Genomic DNA, 24,028 nt, shown 5'->3' on the forward strand with positions numbered 1-24,028 from the left:
GGCAGTTCTGCTCTGTCCTATAGGGTCGCTATGAGTCAGAATTGACTCGACGGTAACGGGTGATGGTGGTGGCCTGAAACATCTTTTCTCAGCTTTCACGTGATTGCTTCCTTCACGTCTCTGAGGTATCAGTGCAGACGTCACCTAATCAAGGAGATTCCATTCCCACTTTCATCTCCTTGTTTTCATGAGAGCACTTATTTATTATCTGCCAATTTTATTTTTCTCTCTCTCCTAGGATATAAACTCCTGGGGAGCAGTTTTGTTAATGCCACAATGGACCGAACTGTGTCCTCCCAAAACATATGCTGAAATCCTAACCCCTGTGCCTGTGACTATGACCTTATGTGGGGTTTCTTTTGTTATGTTAATAAGGCCATACCACAGCGGGATGGGCACTAAACCTAATCTCTTCTGAGTAATGTCTTATACAAAGAGAAAACAGACACAGAGAGACACACAGGAGGAAGAGCCTGTGTGAGGGACTGTCCACAAGCCAAGAAAGACCAAGGAGCACCCCAGGCTACAAACAAGGAGGGACCCTCACCTACAGCCAACGCCCTCATTTAGACTTCAAGCTTCCAAAACCGTGAGACGATAAATTTCTGTTCTTTATAGCCAACTACTTGTGGTTTTCGTGTTACAGCAGCATTGGGTAACTAAGACAAATGTTATAGATCCAATGCCTAGAACAACACATATTGGGCACTTAATATATATTCCTGAGTGACTGAATAAGATGAATGAATCAATCAACTGGATCGAGAAATGAATGCTTATGGTACCCACTCATCCTAGAATGTTTTCTGCTTTTCTACATGAGGAGCTGGTCGGTACTCATTCTTTAAGAAGCAGCACCCTCACCTCTTGCATAAAGGTTTTTCCATGCTCTCCTCTGTGCCTTCATGCTCATTACTGTTTGTTACAGTCAACTGTTTAGAGGGATCCATGAGAGCAGGACCTGCCTCATTTCCTTTTGGGAATCCCCTGCACAATAAACATGTTGTTGTTAGGTCCCATTGAGTTGGTTCTGACTCACAGTGACCCTATAAGACAGAGTAGAACTGCCCCATAGAGTTTCCAAGGAGTGACTGTGGGATTTGAACTGCTGACCTTTTGGTTAGCAGCTGAACTCTGAAATGAGGAAGCTTCTGAAGTGAGGAAATGACAGGATGAATGAAACACAGGCATTTCTACGAAGTGCTACCAAAGGGGTGAGAAACAAATAAGCACCGGTGGAAGTCAGGAAATGACTTAATTGTCCAAGAAGCAGTATCATATAATCTTTTCTGGTAAGAAAAGGAGCCCTTGTGGTGCAGTGGTTTAAGCGCTTGGCTCCTAAGCGAAAGGTCAGTGGTTCGAATTCACCAGCCACTCCTTGGAAGAAAAATGTGGCAATCTGCTCCCGTAAAGATTACGGCCTTGGAAACCCTATGGGGCAGTTATCTGTCCTACTGGGTCACTGAATTGGAATTCACTCAATGGCAATGGGTTATTTTTTAATGATAAGTACAATATTTGGCTAAATGGTAAATCTATATCCTGCCTCAGGGAGGCATTTAGGTGTACACCTTGGATGTTACTCCTCCAGAAAGTTCTGACTAGAAAACTAAGAGTAAGGTGACCTTCAGACTGGTATGGGGGTCTTAAACCTTCTGATGCCCATCAGAGCACCCTGGTTTTCTCAGACTCCCACAGCAACCTAAGATGAAGCAGCCTAAATGACTACTACCATTTTTACAGTCTGATTGTACAGAAATGTGCGGGCAAATTCTTATCCCATTAGTGCAACTGTATAAAAATGCCTGGTATAAAAAATCAGAATAACTTGAAAAACTTCTTTCTGAATTTCAAGAATCAAAGTTTAATGTTACAAATAAAATCATCTTTCTCAAACTGCGGGAGGGTTTACAGCTGTGAATTTTTGACATATGAGGGAAAAAAAGGGATTTTAAAATCAAGATTTCCAAAAACTCATAGAATATTTCCAATTTTTAAAAAACTAAAAGAATAAATACAAAAGAGACCAGAAAATGCCATGTTCACATCTTATATTAGTAAAATTTTGCCGTGTAGTAAATTTTCTAATTCTCATCCGTTGCTCATAGGAGTCAGGCTCTCTCTTTAGCTATTTTAAGGACACTTTTTTTTTTTTTCAAATTGTGCTTTAAGTGAAAGCTTACAAATCGTCAGTCTCTCATACAAAAATTTATACACACCTTGCTGTATACTCCTAGCTGCTCTCCCCCTAATGAAATAGCACACTCCTTCTCTCCACTATTTTCATGTCCATTCAGCCAGGTTCTGACCCTCTCATCTGCCCGCCAGACAGGAGCTGCCCACAGAGTCTCATGTGTTTACTTGATCCAAGAAGCTCACTCTTCACCAGTATCATTTTCTATCCCATAGTCCAGTCCAATCCCTGTCTGAAGAGTTAGCTTTGGGAATGGATCCTGCCTTGGACTAACAGAAGCTCTGGGGACCATGAACCCCGTGGTCCTTCTAGTCTCAGTCAGACCATTAAGTCTGGTCTTCTTACCAGAATTTGAGGTCTACATCCCATGGCTCTCCTGCTCCCCTCAGGGGTTCTCTGTTGTGTTCCCTGTCAGGGCAGTCATCGGTTATGGCCAGGCACCATCCATGTAGTCTCTGGCCGTTTGTGGTCTTATGTGGCCGTTTCTGTCTCTTTGGCTCATAATTATCTTGTGTCTTTGGTGCTCTTCATTCTCCTTTGCTCCAGGTGGGTTGAGACCAATTGATGCATCTTAGATGGCCGGTTGCTAGCATTTAAGACCCCAGATGCCACTTTCCAATGTGAGATGCAGAATGTTTTCTTAATATATTTTATTATGCCAACTGACTTAGATGTCCCCTGAAACTATGGTCCCCAAACCCCTGTCCCTGCTATGCTGGCCTTCGAAGTGTTCGGTTTATTCAGGAACCGTCTTTGCTTTTGCTTTAGCCCAGTTGTGCTGAGCTCTCCCGTATTGTGTGTTGTTTTTCCCTTCACCTAAAATAGTTCTTATCTCTATCTAATTAGTGAAAACCCCTCACCTTCCCTCCCTGCCCACTCTCATAACCATCAGAGAATATTTTCTGCTCTATTTAAACTATTTCTCGAGTTCTTGTAATAGTGGTCTTATACAATATTTGTCCTTTTGCAGCTGACTTATTTCACTCAGCATAATGCTTAAGGATACTCCTGTAAATTCATTTGGAATTGTTGTTATTCGGTGCCGTCAAGTCGGATCCAACTCATAGCAACCCTATGCACAACAGAACGAAACACAGCCCGGTGCTGAGCCATCCTTACAATCATTGTTATGCTTGAGCTCGTTGTTGCAGCCACTGTGTCAATCCACCTCATTGAGAGTCTTCCTCTTTTCCACTGACCCTGTACTCTGTCAAGCATGATGTCCTTTCTCCAGGGACTGATCCCTCCTGACAACATGTCCAAAGTATGTAAGACACCGTCTCACCATCCTCGCTTCTAAGGAGCATTCTGGTTCTACTTCTTCTAAGACAGATTTGTTTGTTCTTTTGGCAGTCCATGGTATATTCAATATTCTTCACCAACGCCACAATTCAAAGGCATCAATTCTTCTTTGGTCTTCCTTATTCATTGTCCAGCTTTCACATGCATATGATGAGATTGAAAATACCATGGCTTGGATCAGGTGCACCTTAGTCTTCAAGGTGACATCTTTGCTCTTCAACACCTTAAAGAGGTCCTTTGCAGCAGATCTACCCAATGTAATGCGTCTTTGGATTTCTTGACTGCTGCTTCCATGGCTGTTGATTGTGGATCCAAGTAAAATGAAATCCTTGACAACTTCAATCTTTTCTCCGTTTATTAGGATGTTGCTCACTGGTCCAGTTGTGAAGATTTCTGTTTTCTTTATGTTGAGGTGCAGTCCATACTGAAGGCTGTGGTCTTTGATCTTCACTATAAGTGTTTCAAGTCCTCTTCACTTTCAGCAAGCAAGGTTGTGTCATCTGCATAACGCAGGTTGTTAATGAGTCTTCCTCTAATCCTGATGCCCTATTCTTCTTCATATAGTCCAGCTTCTCGTATTATTTGCTCAGCATACAGATTGAATAGGTATGGTGAAAGAATACAACCCTGACGCACACCTTTCCTGACTTTAAACCACTCAGTATTCCCTTGTTCTGTCCGAACAACTGCCTCTTGATCTATGTAAAAGTTCCTCATGAGCACAATTAAGTATTCTGGAATTCCCATTCTTCGCAATGTTATCCATAATTTGTTATAATCCACACAGTCGAATGCCTTTGCATAGTCAATAAAACACAGGTAAAAATCCTTGTGGTATTCTCTGCTTTCATCCAGGATCCATCTGACATCAGCAATGATATCCCTGGTTCCACATCCTCTTCTGAAACCGGTCTGAATTTCTGGTGGTTCCCTGTCGATACACTGCTGCAGCCGTTTTTTGAATGATCTTCAGCAAAATTTTGCTTGCGTGTGATATTAATGATAAAAAAAATACTGTTCTATAATTTCCACATTCGGTTGGATCACCTTTCTTGGGAATAGGCATAAATATGAATCTCTTCCAGTCAGTTGGCCAGGAAGCTGTCTTCCATATTTCTTGGCATAGACGAGTGAGCACCTCCAGCGCTGCATCTGTTTCTTGAGACATCTCAATTGATATTCCATCTATTCCTGGAGCCTTGTTTTTCACCAATGCCTTCAGAACAGCTTGGACTTCTTCCTTCAGTACCATCAGTTCCTGATCATATGCCAACTCTTGAAATGGTTGAACATCGACTAATTCTTTTTGGTATAACGACTCTGTGTATTCCTTCCATCTTTTGATGCTTCCTGCATCGTTTAATATTTTCCCCATAGAATCCTTCACTATTGCAACTCAGGCTTGAATTTTTTCTTCAGTTCTTTCAGCTTGACAAATGCTGAGCGTGTTCTTCCCTTTTGATTTTCCTTTTCCAGCTCTTCGCACATGTCATTATAATACTTTGTCTTCTCGAGCTGCCCTTTGAACTCTTCTGTTCAGTTCTTTTACTTCATCAATTCTTCCTTTTCCTTTAGCTGCTCAATGTTCGAGAGCAAGTTTCAGAGTCTCCTCTGATATCCGTCTTGGTCTTTTCTTTCTTTCCTGTCTTTCCAATGACCTTTGGCTTTTTTCATGTACGATGTCCCTGATGTCATTCCACAACTCGTCTGGTCTTTCGTCACTAGTACTCAATGAGTCAAATCTATTCTTCAGACGGTCTCTAAATTCAGGTGGGATATTCTGAAGGTCATATTTTGGCTCTTGTGGATTTGCTCTGATCTTCCTCAGTTTAGCTTGAACTTGCATATGAGCAATTGATGGGTCTGTTCCACAGTCGGCCCCTGGCCTTGCTCTGACTGATGATATTGAACTTTTCCATCATCTCTTTCCACAGATGCAGTCAATTTGATTTCTGTGTGTTCCATCTGATGAGGTCCACGTGTACAGTCGCCATTTATGTTGGTGAAAGAAGGTATTTGCAATGAAGAAGTCGTTGGTCTTGCAAAATTCTATCATTCCATCTCTGGCATTGTTTCTATCACCAAGGCCATATTTTCCAACTACTGATCCTTCTTCTTTGTTTCCAACTTTCACATTCCAATCGCCAGTAATTATCAATGCATCTTGATTGCATGTTTGATCAATTTCAGGCTGCAGCAGCTGATAAAAATTTTCCATTTCTTCATCTTTGGCTCTAGTAGTTGGTAAATAAATTTGAATAAATTATTAACTGGTCTTCCTTGTAGGTGTATGGATATTATCCTATCACTGACAGCGTTGTACTTCAGGATAGATCTTGAAACATTCTTTTTGATGAGGAATGCAACACCATTCCTCTTCAAGTTGTCATTCCCAGTATAGTAGACTATATGATTATCTGATTCAAAATGGCTGATAGCAGTCCATTTCAGCTCACTAATGCCTAGGATATCGATGTTTATGCGTTCCATTTCATTTTTCACGATTTCCAATTTTCCTACATTCATACTTCATACATTCCAGGTTCCGACTATTAATGGATGTTTGCAGCTGTTTCTTCTCATTTTGAGTCGTGCCACATCAGCAAATGAAGGTCCCAAAAGCTTTACTCCATCTACGTCATTAAGGTCGACTCCACTTTGAGGAAGCAGCTCTTCCCCAGTCATCTTTTGAGTGCCTTCCAACCTGGGGGGCTCATCTTCCAGCAGTATATCAGACAATGTTCCACTGCTATTCATAAGGCTTTCACTGGCTAATGCTTTCCAGAAGTAGATTGCCGGTCCTTCTTCCTATTCTGTCTTAGTCTGGAAGCTCAGCTGAATCCTATCCTCCATAGGTGACCCTGCTGGTATCTGAACACTGGTGGCATAGCTTCCAGCATCACAGCAACACACGAGCCCCCACAGTACGACAAACTGACAGACATTTGGAATATGTTACTAATAAAATAACATAATTTCCCCTCTCTATCTGTTTCTCTATGGAGATGTCTATTTTTTCTAATCTTGTAACACAGGTTTTTTCAGGTCTACTTCCCAAGTCTCACTCTGGTGCCACAGAACCTAAATTATTACTTAAAACAAAACAAACATTATTTAACCAACTTGTTATTGTTAGCTGCCTTCCATTCACATCTGTCTCACAGTGACCCCTATGTACAAGAGAATGAAACACTGCCCAAACCTGCGCTATTCTCGCAATCACTGCTATGCTCGAGCCCATTGTTGTAGCCACTGTGTCAGTTCATCTCGCTGAGGGTCTTCCTCTCTTTCACTGACCCCCTACTTTACCAAGCATGATGTCCTTCTCTGGGGACTGTCCCTCGTGGTAACATGTCCAAAGTATGGAGGAGAAATCTCACCATCCTTGCTTCTAAGGAGCATTCTGGCTGTACTTCTTCCAAGACAGATTTGTTCGTTCTTCTGGCAATCGATGGTATATTCAATATTCGTTGCCAAAACCATAATTCGATGGCGTCAATTCTTCTGTTTCCTTATTCATTATCCAGCTTTCCCATGTGTATGAGGCAACTGAAAATACCATGGCTTGGGTAAGTCACACCTTAATCTTCAAAGTGACATCTTTGCTTTTTAACACTTTAAAGAGATCTTTTGCAGCAGATTTGCCCAGTGTAATACATTGTTTGATCTCTTGACTGCTGCTTCCATGGGTGTTGACTGTGGATCCAAGTAAAATGAAATCCTTTGCAACTTCTGTTTTTTCTCTACTTATTATGATGTTGCTTATTGGTCAGTTGTGAGGATTTTTGTTTTCTTTATGTTGAGGTGTAAACTGAAGGCTGCAGTCTTTGATCTTCATCAGTAGGTACTTCAAGTCCTCTTCATTTTCAGCAAGCAAGGTTGTGTCATCTGCAGGTTGTTAATGAGTCTTCCACCAATCCTAATGAGTTTCTCAGATTATTTGCTCAGTGCACAGACTGAGTTAAGTTTAGTGAAAAGATACAACCCTGACACACACCTTTCCTTATTTTAAATCATGCAGTATCTCCTTGTTCTGTTCAAGCAACTGCCTCTTGGTCTATGTATAGGTTCCTCATTGAGCACTATTAAGTGTTCTGGAATTCCCATTCTTTACAATATTGTCCATAATTTGTTATGATTCACACAGTCAAATGCCTTTGCACAGTCAGTAAAACAAAGGTAAACATCTTTCTGGTATTCTCTGCTTTCAGCCAAGATCCATCTGACATCAGCAAAGATATCCTTTGTTCCAGGTCCTCTCCTGAATATGGCTTGAATTTCTGGCAATTCCTTGGAGATGTACTGCTGCAACAGCTTCAGCAAAATTCCACTTGCATATGATATTAATGGTATTGTTTGATAATTTCCGCAGTCTGTTGGATCACCTTTCTTTGGAATGGGCACAAATACGGATCTCTTCCAGTCAGCTGGACAGGTCGCTGTCTTCCAAATTTCTTTGCACAGATGAGTGAGCACCAACCCACTTAGATCTTTGCAATTGCTCCTCAACAATATCTTCAAAGTACCCAGAGTTACATAGGTTTAGCTCTGCCCTTGATACCTTCAGACCCATCTCTTCCACCTCTCTTAGGCACATTTCAGCTTCCTCCTTACCAATCAGTATAACAGTGCATCCTAAAGCCCGGATTTTCTTTTCATAAGTTTATTTCAACCTATTCAACATATGTTGGTAAACCTACACACCCAGTGTGACTTCAGTTTTCTATACCCTCCATTTCTAAACCCTTTGCTCAGCTCCATTTTTTCCTTTCCCCAATTGTTGACAGTAAGAGTAGATCCCTATTGGATTTGTGGAACTGAAATTAATATGGTTGCCTAAAAGATATACAAAAAAGTATGTTAAGCATGAATCTCTTGCTGCTAACAATTTAGCTTCAAACTTTCCTCTCATTTTCCCTACCCCTATCTCCCCAACAAGCTTCTGGGAAATTAAAGGCTATGGGCTTACTTTAGGAGACTTAGACGTGAAGGGCAACTCTTTCTCAGATGAACCCAGGAGCCTGCTGACTGCATTTGGAAAGCTATAAATGGTCATGCCCACAGAAACACAAAAGAAAAAATCATCGTCTCTTGTTGGACTAAAGATATATCTCTACAGATGGATACACAGTGATTTAAAAATTGACTCTCTTTTAAAGTGTATTTTTAAATTTTGTTTTTTAAGTGGATTTAGAGAAAATGCTACTTGAAAGCACATCATAAACTCTCCCATGCTGTCCAGATCTTTCTCCTAATCTTCAAATTCATATATCGAACTGTCTATCAGATAGATCAACTTGCATGTTCAACAGGCATCCCAAATTCAACTCCTGATTCTCTACCTCTACAATCCTATCCTCTCCTAATCCCTTGTTCTCAGTTAAAAGTATCACTGCCCAGTTGCCAAGTCAAAAATCCAGAAGCCAACACTAATTCCTTACATTCTTTCACCACCACTCATGCCAATCTATCAACAAGTCCTATTGGTTTCCATCGCCAAGATATATCTAGATTTTATCTACTTCTATCTCTGTTTCTACCACTCTGGAACAAACCATCACTCTCCCATCTGAACATCAGCAACAACCTCTTTCTTAACTATCTCCTGGCCCCTCTGAGCTCCTAACATTCTCTACCCAGCAGGCAGAATGATCTTTTAAAAAGATAAATCAGATCATTTTAGGAAATAAGGTAAAAACTTCTGCATTGTATAAAAAGTTACAACAGGTGTGCAGAATTGTTTTAATAAAATTTAGCATTTACTAACTCTATTTCCTAGGAAGTAATGTAATCTTTTTTTTTTTTAAAAAAACAAAATCTAGTCTCCAAACTATAGCTTTGGTGAATGGGAGTGAAGGAATTCTTTTCTGAAGCACATTCATCATCTTGGTTTTGGCTGCTATGCATTTCTTGAGCAAACATCAACAAATGGCAGGGGCAGGGGGTTCTGAAAAGTTTATAGAGACAGGCTGAAGTCAGCAAAGAACACTGTGATTGCACTTTTTATTCCTTTGGTGTCCTTTCTTTGAAGATTTCAAGACATTTGGGTCTGGATTGACCATATTCTAGTTTTTTAGTCAACATTTTATTTTCTCTACTTACCTGGAAGGTATCTTGATTGTTTCAAGTAGTACTGTTTAGCTGTCGAAGCAGCTGACAATTCAGAATCAGATTTTAGGGAAGCAGCGGCAGGTAAGTTCTTGTTTTCCCCTGCTGAGTGGTTGGCGCCCAAGGGTACAGACTCTGGAAGCCTGCAAAGTCAACGTAAGCTTTTATCATAGCGCGACAGCTACCATGTTCTCACCCACCCTCTGTAATCCTTTTCAAACCAGTCAATGGGATCTCCTCTCTTAAATGGTTTCCATCAGGCTCCTTTCTGTGATAGAAATACTAAATGATGAGCTTTACCTTCAGCTTACATCAGGCAGCACATTAAAGCAATTTTAATACTAGACAGTGTGGCAGAAAGCTACATAATTGAGCAGCAAACTGCCTATGTATAATATATTGGCATCTTTCCTACAACTGCTGTGGATGGTTGTGGATTTATAATGTGGGGAGATGGCCCACTGAAAGGGAAGACAATCATAGCCCTCTTCAGCTGTCTACTAAAATAATTTATGATCAGTTGTTTGGGGCTTGGTTTGGGTTGGGCTAAAGGTACTCAAGTGGGAAAAGTCATATAAAAGCTTCCAAACAAAATTTTCAATTAGCCCAGTGACGTATGTAGAAAATATGTGTTTGTTCAGATGCGTCTATTCCCAAGTAGGCAGAACAGAGCTGTCCAATGGCTAAGCACCCAGCTAGCTCTTTAGAACCAACCAGTTCCTACTGAGTCCCACTCATGGTGACACCATGCAAAATCACGTAAATTTTTTATGCATGGGTTTTAAAAATAAGATGGTAACACAGAACATTCTAGTACATTTAAAAAAGCATCAATTATTTATATAGTCATTGCTAGCTTCAGCTACCTCAGTGGTTATAAATGTCTATGCCTTCTACCACAGGCTGAAATACCCTATTTGTAATGTCAGTTTTTTTCCCTTAAGAGAAATATGTATACAAGGAAAGGCAGAAAGTCTTCTGAGTTGAAGGTAACAGTCTTCTGACTTCTCCCTTTGTTTGAGCTCTCCAAGACTGCTACACCCTAGTGCAATGTAAGATTTGAAATGACTGAAGGGCTGACTTCCTTGGGTAAAGTAGGAGGATTAAGTAGGTTTATTCTCATTTTTTTTTTAATTTACCTATGGAGTTATCTTTATCGGTGTTCTTTATTTTTTGATGTGGATTTGAATTCCTGCATAGTGGCCTTTCATTTCAGCCCATAGGACTCCCTTTAGCATTCTTGTAGAGCAGTTCTACTAGTGACAAACTCTCTTAATTGTTTATCCAGAAATGTCTCAATTGCTTCATTTTGAAGGATAGTTTTGCTGGATATAGAAATTCTTGGTTGATGGTCTTTGCCTTTCAGCACTTTGAATATCACATCCCACTGCCTTTTGATCTTCATGGTTTCTGATGAGAAATAGGCTGTTAATCTCACTGAGAATCCCTTGTATGTGCCAAGTCACTTTTTTGCTATTTTCAGGACTCTCTCTTCGTCTATGGCTTTCAATCATTTCATTATAATGTGTCTCAGTGAGGATCTCTTTGAGTTTATCCTCCCTCACTGGGGTGTGTTATGCTTCTTTGATGTGTAGATCCATGTTTTGTTTTGTTTTGTTTTTAATCAAATTTGGGAAGTCTGTGGCCATTATTTCTTCAAATATTCCTTTTGCCTCTCTTTCTTTACTTCTAGGACTCTCAATATGCATATGATGGTACACTTGATGTATTTTTCTTCCATTTCTTCTTGTTTCTGCTCCTCAGTGTGGGTAATCTCAATTGACCTATCTTCAAGTTTGCTGATTCTTTGTTTTTTCTGCTCATTCCTGCTGCTAAACCCCCTCTAGTGAAGTTTTCATTCCAGTTATTGTAATTTCTACTCCAGAATTTCTGTATGGTTTCTTTTTACAAATTCTTTTATTGATATTTTCTATTTTGTGAGACAACTTTCTTTATCATTTACTTTAGCTCTTTGAACATATTTAAAATAGTTGATTTAAGGTTCATGTCTAATAAGTTCAATGTCTAAGATCCCTCATGGATAGTTTCTATTAACCTATATTTTTTCTGTTAATGGGTTGTACTTTCTTGTTTCTTTGCATGTCTCAAAATTGTTTGTTTAAACTTAAACATCTTCAATATTTTAATGTATTAACTCTGGACATAAGATTTTTTTCAGTGCTGGTTCAGGAATTTTATATGCTTGGTCTCTGAAATTCAACATGTATGTGCAAGGGGTGGGGGAGTTTAGCTGGCTTAGCTGACATAAGTGGTGGTGCTTGACCTCCCTGTGGCAATGGTAGGGGGGCTCTCTACATCTTTCCCTCACCAGTGCCTTTGCACAGGCACTCCAAGGTATCTTGTTATGGGCCACTTCCTTTGTTCCTGTCAGTCTGAAGTATTTACTTCAGCCCATTGCCCTTGCAGTTCCTCCCAATCCTAGTGTCTGTCCGTCTTGGGCCTCAGTGAGTTTTAACTTCACTCTCAAGCTGTGCCACAGTCTCCCTTCAATTCCTCCCAATTGCGTGGCCCACAAACTCCCATGGCCAAATTTTGTTGCCTTGAAAAAAAAATCAGGCTACAGCTTCCTCAGATTAGCTCCTTTTCTGTGTTCCCTGTTTGAGGTGTCACCAGCCCCGTCCCAAAATGGCTGCGATGAGCAAGCACTCCTGATTTTAGTGGGTAGGATCTCCTAGCTTCTGTGCTGACACTGTTCTTCCTCTCCCCCCTCTTCTGGACACATCCCTATTCTCGAATACTTCAGTTCTGTCCAGAGTTCTGAGATCTCAGTCTGTATTTGTTTTTATTCATTGTTCAGTAAGTTAGTTGCTGGTGCAGTAAACAGGAACATCCACTCACTTCACCATTTTGCCCCACCTCCTCTCAAATTCATATTTTTAGGAAGGAGTCTCTATGGAAGTTGAGGATCTAAAAATTGATTGGTTAAGCATTATCCAAGAATATGCAACTCTCATAGAGAGTCTTCTCTACAGTCAAGGGTATGCATACCCCTAAGGTGAAGACCTCTTCCCTATATAATGCCAAACAGCTGTTAGATAAGTTTCCCTGACTCTTGTCACTACTTTTCTCTCTATTCTTCTTCTGTGCCAAAGAAGAAAAAAATTCAAAGTATCTTTCCAAAATGTTCAAAATTTAACCCATCCTCACTTCAAAAGTGAATAATGTGCTAATGATGATGTAACTTCTAAAACAAAAAGGAAACTGATGGAGATATTAAACTTCTAGAAAAAGTTCAGAAAATTATGAAAAAGTTGAAAATAGCAAAGAAACTAATAATTACATCTGAACACCATCAGAGGAAACCATTAACTTTATAGATTGGGCTGGTTCTACCTTCTGCAAACAGGCATCTGAATTTTAAATGGGAATAATGATGATCATAATTTATAACTCCACAAAAATTTAACAAGAACTCCCTACCCCTAGAAACATAACCCTCATCCATTAATACTGAGAATCACTACTGTGAGAAGTCAAGATTTTTATCTTTTCAGAGGTATGTATAAAGATTTGGGAAAGCAATATTAAATTATATTTATATTTAATGAGTAAAGTTGATGCACGATAAAAACATTTTCCCGAGGAATTTGAAATCTTACCGAAATGGAGAATCTTTTTTCCTCTTTTCTTCGAAAACTCCTATGCTTGGCTTCTTGGAATGAGAGGCTCCAAAATCACAGTCCTCAAACTCTTCCCAACTATCTCCAGACTTGAACACGGTCTGGCCCCAACGCCTGCGAGTGCTTTTATGACCCAGTGTGCCATTTGGCCTCTGTACGGAAAATCCATTATCATAACCTTTTATAAACAAGTGACTTTTATAAACATGTCATTATATTAAGACACTGTTTCTATCCTCAAGGAGCCTTCCATATAGTTGAGTTAACATATAAAGCCAGAAGACCAAACTAATTGCTGCTCACTCAATTCCGACTCATAGCAGCCCCACGTGTGTCAGAGTAGAACTGTGCTCTGTAGGGTTTTCAATGGCTGATTTTTTGGAAGTACATCATAGGCCTTTCTTCTGAGAGCTAACATAAACACACATCTAAAAATATAAGCAAAAATAGGTAGCGAATACTAAAAATACAACAGGAGATGAGAAGGTGTATAGATCTTTTTTGAATTGGGTTGGGGGATGATTTGAATACACCCTCTCCTCACTTACTGACATGGTTAGGTTCCAAAGAGCAGGTCATTATGTGAAATTGGTATTATGTGAAAACAGAGGATAACCATATCAGATCACAAAATGGAAGATGACTACATCATTACATAACTGCCAAATTAAATCATTAATAACTGCCAATTTTTTTTTAATTATATTATTATGTAACTGCCAAACCACTGAGAATCATGGCCCAGCCAAGCTGACGCACAATCTTAACCATCACAGCCAGAGTGACTCTTGCCTCACTTCCCGGTGTTGTTACTGCCAGATATATGTCATTAATGTGCAAAATAGTCAGATAGGTTTACTATTGTCACAAATGCAGAATGTCAGATAACAAGATAGTTGGTAAGTGAGGAGAAGGTGTACTTAGGATCTGAGCTGACCCTTCAGTGATGTGATAAATCTGGAAAACTGCCATTGGTAAGTGACTTAACTTCCTAAATCCTTAAGTTGCTAATCCTTAAGTGGGGATATAAGGTATTTATTTAGTGTTTCTGAATTTATTGGTAAAATAGATAAAAAATCCTTAGCACATATTAAGAGTTACTAAAAGGTAGGTATTATTATTATTGTTATTCTAGAATTAGAAAAGGAAACTTATAAAGTAAGGCTCTTTAACTGCCAGAGTTTGTTCGGAGAAGAAAGAGCAGACCAAGTTTACTGAAGAGATGGTTTGTTCTGGAAGTAGTGGAGGATAGAGTTGCAAAGACAGGCTGATGCTAGATTATGAAGGGCCTTGAATGTCTGTAATTTTAAAGGAATTTTGTATGTAGAAGACTGTAGAGGGCAAATATAAATAATTTTCATAAAGCAGAAGGTGGATTTTTTGCAAACTCCACATCAGTAAGTTTGGTATAAGATGAGGAAAAAGATTGTAAGGTCAATTATTAAAGGGAAAGTTTGTGAGCACTAAGGAAAAAAGCATTAAAGCAAACCGAACCCACTGCCGTCGAGTCGATTCCGACTCATAGCGACCCTATAGGACAGAGTAGGACTGCCCCATAGAGTTTCCAAGGAGCGCCCGGCGGATTTGAACTGCCGACCTCTTGGTTAGCAGCCATAGCTTTTAACCACTACTCCACCAGGGTTATATGAAAACCAAAAAAACAAACTCGTTGCTGTCAATTCATACTTATAGTGACCCTATAGGACAGAGTAGAACTGCCCCATAGAGTTTCCAAAGAGTGGCTGGTGGATTCGAACTGCAGACCTTTTGGTTAGCAGCTGTAGTTCACCACAACTCTTAACCACTGGCCGCCAGGGCTCCTTAGATCATATAGCCCACCATTTTTCATAAAGAGCAAACAATGAATTCATTTGACGTAGTGCAGCTGGACTTCAGAGCAATGCGGGTGACAGGGTCATTCATGAGATCCTTATCAGTAAGATGAAGTAATGAAAGGACAACAAAGGTGGATTAGTACATTGTTCAATAATCTGACCAAGAGTATTGAGTCATGGATCAGTGTCAACCTGGTAGAAGGTTCTAGCAGCCTGTCCAAAGACTCACTGCTATTCTGGTCATCATGAAGATACCAAAAACAAACAAACAAACAAATCCATAGATGACAATAAGTTGGGCAAAATGGTTAAACTTAGAAGACAAAATTAGAAGCTCAAAAATACTGATGAGAAATTTGAGTAAAAGTGAGGTCCTACAACTTTCGAATCTTAGAGCTCAAACACAGAAGTAGAAAATGCAGAATATATGATCTAGCATAAGCATTTGTAAAAAAGACACAATCATGGATTTTAGTTCACAGAATGTTAATTCCAGCTCTGGAACTCATTAGCTACATAAAAATTCTGGGCTAGATGACTGGGTGTTTCAATTTAGAAGATGCACACAGGGGGCCTAAGATGGCACATGGCACTTAGTAACTACTCAATAAATTCTTTCTGCCTTCCCACTATGAGTCGACAGTTTAACGTGTCTTCCAAGAAAAAAATACAATCTTTGGTGCCGTGAGTGGACATGGTACTGGGACTTTGGAGGTGATTGGTTCTGTTTTATACTCCTGACCCAGCTGTCTACTGCTAATTCTGGCAGCCTCACTTCTCTGAGGGAACTAGGGATGCTTCTCTTAGAGAAAAGCAGAGGGGCAGATGATATAAGGGCTGTCTTCAAATATCTGAAAGGCTGCCTTCTAGAAGAGTGAATAGCTTTCATTAAAAGCTACAAAAAAATAGATTTTTGCTGAGTATAAAGAAGAACGTTCTAATAGACTGTCCCACAGATGAAGCGGATTCCTTACATTACTGGAGGTGGTTCAAACACAGTGTGCAGAATTATTCATTCATTCAACAAGTATTTACTGAGAATCTACCATGTGCCAGGCAGCATTCTGGATTCTGGACCTATATTGATGAACACCAAACAGGCAAAACCCCCTACCCTCATGGAGCTTCCATTCTAGTGGGAAAAGCAGACAATAAAGATTAAAAAAAAAAATCAATAGCATGTGATCGGTGCTATTGTGGGGGAGACTCACTTATGTTTGGATGGCAGGGAGGCTGGGGACTGGCTGGGGAATCAGTCACAGGGCTCTTTAAAGTCTCTTTCATCCCTAAAATGCCAAAATGCAAATACATTTGGGAGTACACACTTTGAGAAGACAGCTAAAATCCTGGGACTGTATGAGTTCCCTGAACTGAACAAAGGGGGCAAAGAGGAAGTTTTATATTTAGCCTGACACTTAAAAATCCACTCTGTACATCAGCATTTAAAACAGTGTAAAATAACTGTTAAAATTCTTTGGATTCAGGGGAGATAGGAGGGTAGAGAGGGTTAGAAACTGGCAAAATTGTCACAAAAGGAGAGACTGGAAGGGCTGACTCATTAGGGGGAGAGTAAGTGGGAGTATGGAGTAAGGTGTATATAGGCTTATATGTGACAGACTGACTTGATTTGTAAACGTTCACTTAAAGCTCAATAAAAATTATTATAAAAAAAAATTCTTTGGATTCAGGATCAGTATTCTTGAGCACGAAGAGCCATGGTGGTACAATGGTTAAGCACTTGGCTGCTAACCAGCATTTTGAAACCACCGGGCAATCTGCTTCCATAAAGATTACAGCCTTGGGCGAGGTCATGGAAGCTCCATACACACATCCAAACTCCCTGAGGGACAGAATTGCTGGGCTGAGGGCTGTGGGGACCGTGGTCTTGGGGAACATCTAACTCAACTGGCATAACATAGTTTATAAAGAATATGTTCTACATTCTACTTTGGTGAGTAGCATCCGGGGTCTTAAAAGCCTGTGAGCAGCCATCTAAGATACTCCACTGGTCTCACCCCTTCAGGAGCAAGGAAGAATGAAGAAAACTAAAGATACAAGGGAAAGATTAGTCCAGAGGACTAATGGACCACATCTGCCACGGCTTCCACCAGACTGAGTCCAGTATAACTAGATGGTGTCCAGCTACCACCACTGTCTGCTCTGACAGGGATCACAATAGGGGGTCCTGGACAGAGCTGGAGAGAAATGTAGAACAAAATTCTGACTCACAAAAAAAGACCAGACTTACTGGTCTGACAGAGATGGAAGAAACCCCGAGAGTACGGCCCCCGGACACCCTTTTAGCTCAGTAATGAGGTCGCTCCCAAGGTTCACCCTTTGGCCAAATCTTAGACAGGCCCATAAAGAAAAATGAGACTAACAGGGCACACCAGCCCAGGGACAAGGACTAGAAGGCAGGAGGGGACAGGAAAGCTGGTAGTAGGGAACCCAAGGTCGAGAAGGGAGGGTGTTGACATGTCGCGGGGTTGTTAACCAATGTCACAAAACGGTGTATGTACTAATTGTTTAATGAGAAACTAGTTCGTTCTGTAAACCTTCATCTAAAATACAATAAAAAAAAAAAAAAAGAATGTTAAAAAAAAAAATTACAGCCTTGGAAACCCTATGGGGCAGTTCTATTCTGTCCTGTAGGGTTGCTATGAGTCAGAACTGACTTGACAGCAATGGCTTTTTTTATTCTTGAGTACCAGACTCTTCAATTCTTTCTTTGAATTTCTTTGCATCTAAGTAACAGTTAAAGAAATTCTGTAGAAGGCAAATTTTAAGCTTATTACTTTTATTGTAATAGGTTTTCTTTTTATAAACCATATTAGAATTTTAAGTTATCTCCTGTCAAGTTCCATCAGCGGAAGCATGGGCTTTAACAGAGAATAATCTTTTATACCTTCCCCAACATTCTTAGAAATGGAATCCTAATTGAACTAGTTAAACAATTTCATTTAAAATGCCATTATCAGCAACTTACAGTTGGCATGTTCTTGAGGATACTTGGAAATAGTGTTTGCGGCGGTTTCTGTTGACTCTGTTGCTTTGGAGGTTGCTGGACGCTCGAGTTCTGCGATGGCTGAATGGACTGCAGTGGCTGATGGCTATTTTTGGGCTGTGGCTGTCCGACAGTCTGATCAATTATGTCTGGGAGAGGCTTAGGTTCTAGTTCAACTAAAGATGGATTCGATTCTAGGGGCTGCAGCTGTTTATTTAAAGGCTGTTTTGATTCCTGATGATGTGAAGAGGTGCCTAATACTTGACCAACTTGGAAATACGGGTGTTTCAATGCCTATAAAAGCATGAAAATAACAACAAATGGAAAATGGCTCCAGTTAGGTGTATGTCACTAGCCTAGGCAAGCTTAGATAAGCTAAGGTTTTGAAAGTAAAGATATCTGGAAAAAAAAAAGATTTGAGAAATATATTTCATTTTTTTTAAATTAAAAAGTACAAATAGGAAGAATATAAAACTCACTTGTAATATTAACACCCAGACAAAGCAACTGCTCTATTTATTTAAAGATTTTGTATGAAACAAAATCTAGTTTATAAACATTGGCTAAATTTGATGTAATTAATTCAACCTAAAATGCTAGGTACTGATCATTGTTTAAAGTCCATCCAAGGGCATTCAGAAATGAGTTAAGAAAACCTTCCAGAGAGCTTATTTAAATGATTAATTACAACTTTATATAAAATCCAGATCTACTCTTAGCCTGAGTATAACAACATACCTACCAGCAACTAAAGAATTCTAAGAAAGGATATTCAAACATATGTGTGTTACAGCTTTTATCAACACTTCAGCAAGAGAAGAAAGTTATGGATAGAAAATATAAAACTACAATTAAAAATGATCCTTGTTTGAGTTTTGAGTAGATTAGTCACTTTGCTGCCATCACTTGGGGGGAAAGGTCCTCTGATGACTGTGTAGACTAATGGGGACATCTGGCCATGTCTGGAGCCCTGGTAGTGCAGTGGTTAAGAGCTCGACTACTAACCAAAAGATTGGCAGTTCAAATCCACTAGACGCTCCTTGGAAACCCTATGGGGCAGTTCTCTCTGTCCTACAGGGTCACTATGAGTCAAAGTGACTCGAAGGCAATAGGTTTGGCTTGGTTTTTAGAGAGACTGTTGGTTGTCATGACTGGCAAGCAGGGAGGGCAGCACTCACAACAGAATTATCTGGTAAAATTTCCCTTTCAGACTTCTCATTGTTGGTGTATAGAAACCCAGCTGATTTTTGTTTGTTGACCTTGTACTTGCAACTTTACTAAATTCCTCTATTAGCTCTAGAAGTTTTCTGGTGGGCTCTTTGATGTTTTCTACATATAGGATCATATCATCCCCAAACAGAGATAATTTTACTTCTTGTTTCCCAGTCTGGATACCTTTTATTTCTTCTTCTTGTCTTACTATTCTGGCTAGGACTTCTAATACAACAGAAGTGGTGAGGGTGGACACCTTTTCTTGTTCCCGATTTCAAGGGGAAAGCTCTCAGTCTTTCTCCGTTAAGTATAATGTTGGCTTCTCATATATGCCCTGAATCATATTGAGGAATTTTCACATATGCCTTAACTATTCTTTCCAATTTGTTCTTCAAGATGACTTTTAGAAAAATTTTCTCAAATAAAAACAGAAAAATTTTTGTAGTCTTCATACTGAATTTACATTTAATAATTGTAAGACTACAACAAAGTCGATTATTACTTTTTAATGTAAGCCCTTTGTGTAAATCCATGACATTCCAAAGACTACGAGACTGGAAATACCATATTTTTACACAAATAACACACGCTTTCTGAATCTGTTTGCTGGCTGTGCCCTCCCTCAATGAGGAATTCTTGCAAGCGCACTAATCTGTCTTCATAGCAACATGCAAAAAAAAAAAAAAAAAAAAAAACTGGCATAGCAGCGCCTATGAAAATACCTTGCAGGGGAAGGGCATGGCCAGCAAACAGATTCAGAAAGTGCATGTTATCTGCATAAAAATACGGCACATCTGTAGATGTATAAGGTAGTCACATAGGTGACAATGCTGTCCTCTTGTTGAAGCCAGAGAATAGCCTTATGGAGGGATGAAGAAGTCCCTTGGTTAAGTGCTGTACTAATAGCCAAAAGGTTGGCAGTTCAAACCCACCCACAGGCACCCCAAAAGAAAAAACTTGGCAATCTTCTTTCGAAACATCACAGCCCTGAAAACTTCACGGAGCAGTTCCACTTTGCACATGTGGGCTTACCATGAATTGGAATCGACTCAATAGCAACTAACAACAACAACAACAAATAGAAGGATGAAAAATTCAAGTATCTTACCACTGAACCATCAAGGAGGGCACAGAAAAGTCTACTATGCTGTAGAGTTTAAGAGGTGCCTTTTTGGTACTCATGGCAAATTTCTTCCTAACTAGCCTGTCACATGCCTGAACATTCAAGATTGATCCACTAAGCCTTTCTCAACCAGGATTCTTCATTTGAACCACAAAACACAGGAAGTTATTGGAGTGACAATTTTTGCAATTCTCCCCAAAATGGTATATAGTTAGAAATTAACTCATGACATACATTGGATGCCTCAGGGCTTTAGGGAAAACCTCAAAATTCACCAGCTTTACAATTTGCAGATGCTCAGTCTGCCTATGAGGACCGTTAAAATCCATAGTGAGTAAAACATTCAAGTACGAAGAGTTAAAACTATGTTATTTTACAAAGGTATTACAGGCAGACTGGTCTTACCTGGCTTGCTGTTGGTCGTTTCTTTGGGTCCCAATTCAACATTTCAGTCATGAGCTGAATCGCTTCATTACTGGCATTGGGAATGAGAGTTCTTAAGTTTATAGGAACGCATTGGGGAAAGCGGAAATTCATAGAGGATGCAAGTTGGTACCCTTCTGGCCAGTCACTCTGTGAAAGAAATATGTAATGGGGGGGCGGGGAGGGTAAAAAAGAAACCGTTGTGTTTAGTAATCAATTTTAAACCATAGCAATAACATACAAATGACTCGTGTGAAGACAGAGCATAGATGTGAGATTCATGTAAATAGATGTGACGCTAAATTAGCAAACAATATACAATTTAGAAAGAACACTGAACGGAGAGAAAAAAATGAGAAAGTACTTTTGTAAATTTCAGAACGTTAAACAACTGTGTGGTATTTGGATCTTGATGATTCTGAGGATGCCTGGATGACCCTGAACAAGGAAAGATGTTTTACCAAGAGGCTGATTATTACAAAGATCCTTATTATAGAATCTATATTGTATCCAGTGTTAAAAACTGCACAGAGCTGGGAAATGACAATTATAGTAAAGCTTTACTAAGTTTACTTGTCTTATGTTAATTTCCCAGCACATACTAATTTAATTAGGCTGCAAGTATACATACTTACACTTAGTACATTTCAGAAAGTAAGGTCTAAGCTGAAATGTAATAGTTAATTGAAAAGTACCGAGTTCAAGGAACCAAATACCCACAGCAGAGGTATATAAAAGGGAACAAGAAAGAGTTAAGAGAAAATAAGGTCCAGAACACCTGGCATTAAGGAGATGCCAAAAGACATTCCCAGAGCAAGTAGAAAGGGGCCCAAGCAAGACTGTCTATGTAGTCAACAATCCAGTCAATGTTACAGTCTAAATTTATAGGCGTTTTCTTTAAGTTGTTAAGGAAAGACAAGAACCTTTTTTCTTCAGTCCAGTGGAATTCTGCTTTGTACAGTCATCACTCCACCCCATTAAAAAATAAGGATTAGAAGAATATTAACCATTAAAGCATAAGTCTATTTGAAAATGAAAATACCAAACACCTAGGCAAAAGTTAAAATCAAAAGTTATAAAATTAAAATTAAAGTAGCAACTTATAAATAATCAAAAATTACATATTAAAAAAAAACTTAGGGGCAAGAGTACTTACCTTTTTGGGAGTCCCTAAAACTTGGCAAATTTTAAAGATTTCATCAACCTCACTTGTCCCTGGGAAAAGTGGTCGTAATGTATATAGTTCAGCCATTATACTTCCAACAGCCCACACATCAATGGGAGAGCTATACACTGAAGATCTTAGTAAAACTTCGGGAGCACGATACCTACGAAAACAAAACAAAACAGGCTATTTTGACTGTGGTTTCAAAGATGAATTGGCAACAGAAGTCTATTTTGCTTATGCATTTCAATCAAGAAACAGGTATCAAGTGACTCCTGTATTGTATCAGGTATGAGCACTACTTCTTGGTACCAAATTGGACATAAACACATGTTCTCTGACCACATACCACTGGAGGGCTGGAGAAAAAATATAAATGAAATGTCCAAGTAGCGTAAAATAGGAGCTCAAATGAATACAGAAATAAGTGCTAATGTGATATATAAAGAAAAAGGGGAAATAGTTATCTTACAAAGTATTATACCCAGTACATATTCACGTAAAGGGTATAAACAAAACACTGACAGAGATAATCCCTGAGTTATGGAGCATTTTTTTCCCCTTCCTTTTGCTTACTGGTTTGAAATTGCTGACTCCATCAATTGATACCTCTCTGGAGACCACAGTATTTTTAACTGAGAAAATACTTTCTTTATAAGAGGAATCTAGTCAGCCCAATAGGAAGTCTGCTAAATGTATGGTATTCTCCATTCTGATTGTTTTTTGGATTGAAATATGTAAAGTTTTCAGTCCAAATATTTCACAGCACCTACTATCTTTTTGCTTCCATTCAGAGTTTTTCTTCCACAAATATTTTTACAAAAAAATATTCTTTTGAATATTTTGTCAAATTTAGACGCTGAAAAATTGTTTCCTTGTTGTTACTGTTAGGTGTTGTCAGGTTGGTTGGTTCCGACTCATAACGACCCTCTGTATCACAGAATGAAGCATTACCAGGTTCTCTGCCATCCTCAAAATCATTGCTATGTTTGAGCCCACTGTGTCAATCCATCTCATTGAAGATCTTCCTCTTTTTTCATGACCCTCTAACTTACCAGGCATGATGTCCTTCTCCAGGGACTGGTCCCTCCTGATAACATATTCAAAGTACATGAGACAGTCTTACCATCCTCGCTTCCAAGGAGTACTCTGGCTGTACTTCTTCCAAGACAGACTTGTTCATTCTTCTGGGAGTTCATGGAAGAATTCATTATTCTTCGCCAATGCCATAACTGGAAGGCACCAATTCTTCCTTATTATCTAGCTTTCACACATACACGAGGCAAATGAAAATATCATGGCTTGGGTCAGGCACACTTTAGTCTTCAAAGTGACATCTCTGCTGTTCAACACTTTAAACAGGTCTTTTGCAGCAGATTTGCCCAATGCAGTATGTTCTTTGATTTCTTGACTGATGCTTCCATGGGTGTTGATAGTGGATTCAAGTAAAATGAAATCCTTCACAACTTCAATATTTTCTTATTTATCATGATGTTGCTTATTGGTCCAGCTGCGATTTTTGTTTTATGTTAAGGTGTAATCCATATTGAAGGCTAATAGTCTTTGACCTTCATCAGTAAGTGCCTGAAGTCCTCTTCACTTTCAGCAAGCAAAGATGTGTCATCTACATATCGCAGGTTTTTAATAAGTCTTCCTCCAATCCTGATGCTGTGTTCTTCTTTATATAATCCAGCTTCTCAGATTATTTGCTAAGCATACAGATTGAATAAATGTGGTGAAAGGATATAATCCTGATGCACACTTTTCCTGATTTTAAACCACACGGTATCCCCTTGATCTGTTCAAATGACTGCCTCTTGGTCTATGTACAGATTTTGCACAGCACAATTAAGTGTTCTGGAATTCCCATTATTCACAATGTTATCCATAATTTTTTATGGCCCACACAGTCAAATGTCTCTACACAGTCAATAAAACAGAGGTAAACATCTTTCTGGTATTCTCTGCTTTCAGCCAAGATCCATCTGATATCAACAATGATATCCCTTTTTCCATGTCCT

The 24,028-nt window shown here is 39.3% G+C and overlaps 1 protein-coding gene across 9 annotated transcripts in view; it reads right to left on the reverse strand.

Annotated features, from left to right (window-relative positions):
• The window catches only part of MAK (male germ cell associated kinase), a 74,570-nt gene that overhangs the window by 17,114 nt on the left and 33,428 nt on the right, over positions 1-24,028 (reverse strand). For all 9 annotated transcript variants that reach the window (XR_007517221.1, XM_049883455.1, XM_049883447.1 and 6 more), the window contains 5 exons: positions 21,999-22,170; positions 20,825-20,992; positions 18,067-18,378; positions 13,225-13,397; positions 9,599-9,747 (listed from right to left, as the gene is read on the reverse strand). Coding sequence is in view for 8 of the 9 variants with exons in the window: in XM_049883455.1 (XP_049739412.1) it covers positions 9,599-9,747; positions 13,225-13,397; positions 18,067-18,378; positions 20,825-20,992; positions 21,999-22,170 (974 nt within the window). In the remaining variant the exon portion in view is untranslated. The remainder of the gene's footprint in view (positions 1-9,598; positions 9,748-13,224; positions 13,398-18,066; positions 18,379-20,824; positions 20,993-21,998; positions 22,171-24,028) is intronic.

This window comes from Elephas maximus, chromosome 1 (genome assembly GCF_024166365.1).
Source record: "Elephas maximus indicus isolate mEleMax1 chromosome 1, mEleMax1 primary haplotype, whole genome shotgun sequence".
In the NCBI taxonomy this organism is placed as follows: domain Eukaryota; kingdom Metazoa; phylum Chordata; class Mammalia; order Proboscidea; family Elephantidae; genus Elephas; species Elephas maximus.